The sequence below is a fragment of the Neltuma alba genome, unplaced genomic scaffold (genome assembly GCF_004799145.2).
Source record: "Neltuma alba isolate B1F8T4 unplaced genomic scaffold, ASM479914v2 tig00012195_pilon, whole genome shotgun sequence".
NCBI classification, from domain to species: domain Eukaryota; kingdom Viridiplantae; phylum Streptophyta; class Magnoliopsida; order Fabales; family Fabaceae; genus Neltuma; species Neltuma alba.
In genome coordinates this window covers 1-5,666 of record NW_021636735.1, presented here as the reverse complement: position 1 = coordinate 5,666, position 5,666 = coordinate 1, and the positions used below count along the sequence as shown (strand labels likewise).

Below are 5,666 nucleotides of genomic sequence, written 5' to 3'. Positions count from 1 at the left end.
TTCCAACCAAATGATTTTCCTAACTACTTGCATTTCAGTTTGCCATGGTTGTGAGCGGGCGGAAAAGCATTGACCGCTTTTGAGTCATCAACAGCTAAGTTAGTACAGTTTCGACAGTTACAAAGCTCTGGAAATAAAGGGAAAGGTTTAAAAGAATAGATTCAACAAACTAGCCAAAACTTTTTTTCCGGTTGTCCCCTCCTAACTAATTATCACCAATTTATGACAACAAAGAAACTACCTTGGGTTTTTATTTCTTCTACTCTTCATAATAGAGGGAAAATGAGATGCAGGGTTGAGGGATTTGAGCACAAATAAACAAGACGATACCTTACTGACTGGACAAACTTGTGCAAAGCACAAAAAAATTTGCCAGGTTAACACTAGCTCTTCTTTAATAAACATATTATATTATAATGCCTAACTCGACTTTGCCTGGAATGGCAATTCCTTAGACAGGTATAAACAAAACTTACTTTCCTTTGAAACTATATCTGACAAACCTATCTTCAGCAGCTAGTCAACATGCGGACAGAAGGATTGCTGGTCAAACATGTACCTTTCCGTACTTGAGTGTTTCAATATCCACATTGATGTATGAGACAGGTGAGATAAAGAATCTAATCTTCTACTCTTCTTGAACATTTTCTTCTGGAAACCCATGATAATGGAAAGAATCAAGGCTGCAGAGGAATTTAATCCCAACAAGAACCATTAAAGCAAGATAAAAGAAAATAAAATAAAGAGGTAAGAGAATGTTAGAAAAGGAAAATAAAGAGCTCAAGTATATTGCCAACCTGCACTTGTGTGGAACCCTCCACGAGATAACTGACAACCTCTTCAAACTTGGAGGCAGGGACAAATAATGTTTCCAATCCTGAAGCATAATTCGAAGATCATGAAGCTTGCTAACCATACCAAAGCAGCAATTGGCATGCATTGTACAAACTTCATTTAAATCTTTGCTCGGTTCACAAAGTCCACCAAAATTGCTTGTATCCAAGAATCTAATCTTCAGTCCTAGATCAGTGATGAAAGGATGAACCTTGATAAAATTTAGGACATCCTGATCATGGTATCCAGGATAGGTTTCCCGTGAAGAGTACCAGAATTTATAAAACTCTATTGACCTATTATTGGATTTTACAAAGTTGAACCCTCCATTGGGTCTGTTATTTACATCATCAGAGCTACCTGTGTAATGATCACACGCAATCTGAAAATCTGCATCTAGATGGAAACGTGGAAATGGGTCTCTGAGCCACATGATATCAGCATCCTGAAGGAGAAACAAAACTAAGTATTTAATTGAAGATGCCTTATATGTGTGTCTACCTTCACATGTAAGTTTGTTTTAGTCTCCCATATCTTCTCTTACTTGTAACTTTATCTTTGTTCCAGATAAACAGATACACTCCTAACAGTAGAAATAAAACACTGATGGTTGAAAATGTGAGTTACAAAACTACGAGAATTACACGGTTGTATGATGGAGCAAAATGGCAAAAATGAAGGGAAAAAGGTCCTCATGGTTTCAGATGTTATTCCTAATAAGATGTCCCCCTTGAAAGCTTAATTGATAACTCATTGATAGGACAGGACAAAAACATAAGCAGCTTATTCCCTCACTCACATAACAGACAAATTCTCAGTGTCAGGAAAATAGTCCAGAACTCAATAAACTTTGTTGCCTCAGGCTTTCAAATATGTTTCTCAGTGTCACAGCAGGACATACAAAATCTGCTCATTGACAACTTGAAGAGGGAGGTATATGAAGAACTTACAGTGAACACAAAACTGTATCCCATCTCAAGAACAGAACGTAGGAAATCAATTCTTCTCCACATCATGTCTAAGTAGCGAGGAGTCATAAAGTATGCTTCTTCATGAAAATCAGCTCCTTCACTAACAAGAGAGTAGCAATACGTATGTATAGCCTGACAGCGTACAAATGCCTTGTGATCCAATGCAATAATCACTAAATGGTTCAAAAGCCAACGGGTGTGATCACCAATTCTAAAGCTCTCAAGGAAAAGATCAATTACTGAATTTTGTGCTGCCCATGCTTCGTTTAAAGTGGTCAAGATGACAGTTTTGTCTTCCATAGCAGCCTCATTCAAAATCTTTTCAAGTGGATATTCATTGGTAACCTGAAGAATATGCCAATTAAGAAAAAAAAATAAAAAACAAAAAGGTTCCCTCTTTTAGAGACATTGCACAAATGAAGCACGAGATAAAATCAATAATCCTTTAAAGTGGTACAGGAATGAAGAATCATGTCAATGGTAGTAATTGCACTGTTGCAGTGAACAAATTACTAATTATTTTCCATTCAGGCCAATCATTTCATATTTATAGATACTCAAAATAACCTTCAAAAGCCAAGTTATTAGCTTGCGTGTATCTTACAACAATTAGGAGGGAGAACACATGATACCTAGACTTCCTCAAAGTTTTCTGAGCGAGAAAGAATTACTTTAGAAAATGTAGCTGGTATGGCTTACATCAGAAGATGTAGCTGATCTCAGTATGCAGTAAAAACCTATGGCACATCCATATTTGTTTGTCAAGCACATTATAGCTATTTTAAATATTGTTATAGAGCTTCCTTCCTTGTTTGACTCCTCAACAAGCAAGCAACACAAAGAAACACCAAAATACCAAACAAGAAGCTTCCCTCTAACTCTCACCAATCATGAACCGAAAGGATGGGAGGGGACCATGGCCGCATAGCGTATTTAAGACTTTATATTTCGTGCCTGCTTGGGAGCCACGTGAATAATCAATTACGTACGTAAATCTTGGTTTCAGCAATTTCCACCCAACCATATCATCTTACGATTATGTTTTGGAAAGAGTTTATTAATATCAGCTCATGATTATGAATGGTGGCTGGAGGCAATAATGAATTTCGTGCCTGTTTGGGAGCCAAGTGAATAATCAATTAAGCACATAAATCTTGGTTTCAGCAATTTCCACCCAAGCATATCATCTTATGATTATGTTTCGGAAAGAAATTATTAATATCAGCTTATGTTATGAATTGTGGCCGCTGGAGGCAATAATGGCTGTTGGACATGCTGCATGTACCAAAATAACCTACAAAAAACAGTGACATTGGCAGTTCATTTAAATATTACATTACCTCGTATCTTTTTTTTTTCTTTTTTAAAGTATTTTACAAATTAAAAAGTGATGCTGATAACATTCATCTAAACATTTTCAATTTTTTGAAAACACCATCCAAACATTATCTTCATTGATCTCCTGATTCTAATGAAACATCGCATAACACTCAAATGCTATCACAATATAAGAAATGATCCAAATCATGAACGTCCGTTCATCTTGCTTCCCTGTAAGCAATCCTTACTCTCACCATTGTCATCGGAATATTGAAGCAGCTATGTCATTTCCAAACACAAACAGAAAACAGAAAACAGAAAACAGAAAACAGAGAACATCACCGAATACCGTAATTAACAACTTGTTTTAGAATTACAAAAATTAAGCTCTGTTTGGGAATTTAGGCAAACGAATTATCAGGCAAACAAAGCTGATCATGCAAATTTAGCAAAAAAGTATGTGATTTTCACGGCTTTCAAGTGGGACAGAACGAGTTTAACCACTAGAACATAAGCTAAACTTTCAAGCCCCTCATTCTGAAAACGAAACAGAACAATTCAATACAGCCTCTAAATCAGAATTTTCAGAATAAACCCGAAATGCCAAAAGAAATTATAGTGAAAAATGCAATCAAACGGGGATCAAAACACCAGCTGACGCAGCTACATTCACGGTAATAAAAACAAAAGATAAAATCCCCAGGAATTCAAAAGAAGAAAAGCAGGAAGCCATCGAACTCACAGCATAGGAATCATAAGCCGACGGGATAATGCTCGGAAAGGCGGAAAAATAATAAGAGGAGGGGAAGCGAGAGAGGAATCGGGATGAATCGACATCCCTGAGAAGGACCAAGCAAGAGAGAGAAACAGTGGCAAAGAATAACGAGACGGTGATGGTCCGCCGGAGGATGACCGACTCCGGCAGCATATCGGCAGCAGAATTAACGGCGGAACTGCGAGCCGGCGTCGTTGGAGATCGTCTCCCGCGAGACGCGGCACGGTGTGCTGGGGACATGGGGCTTGCGGGATGAAAAAGTCATTTTACGGGGCTTAACCCCTCGTCCTTGGTCGATTGGCGGCTTAACAGCAGGAACAAACAAACGTGATGAGCACAAGAGGGTCAGATTTAGTGGGGGAGGATGAGTGGGGAAGAGCTCCAAATTCAAGGTCGATCAGTGATGAAAGAAAACACAGCCCATTAACCCAATAGGCCCAACAAGCAGCTAGTATAAAATAAATCAGGCAAAAAACAAAAGAAAAGCGAGCACAAAATAAAACTTTTACACCTACATTTTTATTTAAATATTAATTTATTATTCATATTTAATAAACTGAGACGAAATCAATGTCTGTAATTCTCTGGACTTCAAACAACACAGGACGGTTTGATAATAGTAAAAATAATGCAACAAATCCAAAAGCAAAAGCAACAGGTTCCTAAGGTTACAATTTTCACAATAATGATTCTCGTGAACTTCTTATCCATTAAGTATAACCAAATCATTAGAACGATTTAAGGTTTAGGGTTCTGGAATTCTAGAGTTTCAAGGGCTTAAAACTTAGGGTTTTGAGGCTTTGGGAGCTTGGGATGTAGGAGTCTGCAGTTCTGGACTTGAGGCTAAGGAATTCAGGGTTCAAGGATCAAACTTTGGGCCTCCGGGCTTGAGGCATCGAGTTTAGGGTTTTATGGGCTTAAGGTTTGGGGTTTGGGATTTTAATGTTTCAAGGGTCTCGGGTCCGGGGGTTAGGGGTTTCGGGCTTGGAGCCTGGGACTAGGGCTTTAGGGTTTAGGGTTTAGGGTTTAGGGTTCAGGGTTTCGGGGTTTAGGGTTTCGGGGTTTAGGGTTTTTCGGGTTTCGGGGTTTCGGGTTCGGGGTTTCTGGTTCGGGGTTTCTGGTTCGGGGTTAGGGTTTAGGGTTTAGGGTTTAGGGTTCAGGGTTCAGGGTTCAGGGTTCAGGGTTCAGGGTTCAGGGTTCAGGGTTCAGGGTACAGGGTTCAGGGTTCAGGGTCTAGGGTTCAGGGTCTAGGGTTCAGGGTTCAGGGTTCAGGGTTCAGGGTTCAGGGTTCAGGGTTCAGGGTTCAGGGTTGAGGGTTGAGGGTTGAGGGTTCAGGGTTGAGGGTTCAGGGTTCAGGGTTCAGGGTTCAGGGTTCAGGGTTCAGGGTTCAGGGTTCAGGGTTCAGGGTTCAGGGTTCAGGGTTCAGGGTTCAGGGTTCAGGGTTCAGGGTTCAGGGTTCAGGGTTCAGGGTTCAGGGTTCAGGGTTCAGGGTTCAGGGTTCAGGGTTCAGGGTTCAGGGTTCAGGGTTCAGGGTTCAGGGTTCAGGGTTCAGGGTTCAGGGTTCAGGGTTCAGGGTTCAGGGTTCAGGGTTCAGGGTTCAGGGTTCAGGGTTCAGGGTTCAGGGTTCAGGGTTCAGGGTTCAGGGTTCAGGGTTCAGGGTTCAGGGTTCAGGGTTCAGGGTTCAGGGTTCAGGGTTCAGGGTTCAGGGTTCAGGGTTCAGGGTTCAGGGTTCAGGGTTCAGGGTTCAGGGTTCAGGGTTCAGGGTT

General features: G+C 40.5%; 1 protein-coding gene across 4 annotated transcripts; it reads right to left on the bottom strand.

Moving 5' to 3' along the window:
• LOC114724687 (uncharacterized protein At4g15970) lies at positions 1-4,181 on the bottom strand. Of its 4 annotated transcripts, none has more exons than XM_028911097.1 (5): positions 3,868-4,181; positions 1,785-2,150; positions 1,195-1,279; positions 798-877; positions 1-683 (listed from the first exon to the last, which is right to left on the bottom strand). In XM_028911097.1, exons 1-5 carry the CDS (start codon positions 4,138-4,140, stop codon positions 678-680), a joined length of 810 nt encoding a protein of 269 aa, XP_028766930.1. In that variant the 5' UTR covers positions 4,141-4,181; the 3' UTR covers positions 1-677. The 4 variants fall into 4 exon arrangements, with proteins under 4 accessions (XP_028766930.1, XP_028766928.1, XP_028766927.1 ...); XM_028911095.1 differs by having other exon boundaries at positions 798-1,279; positions 1,785-1,937; positions 2,046-2,150; XM_028911094.1 differs by having other exon boundaries at positions 798-1,279.
• Between the last annotated feature and the right edge of the window lie 1,485 nt (positions 4,182-5,666).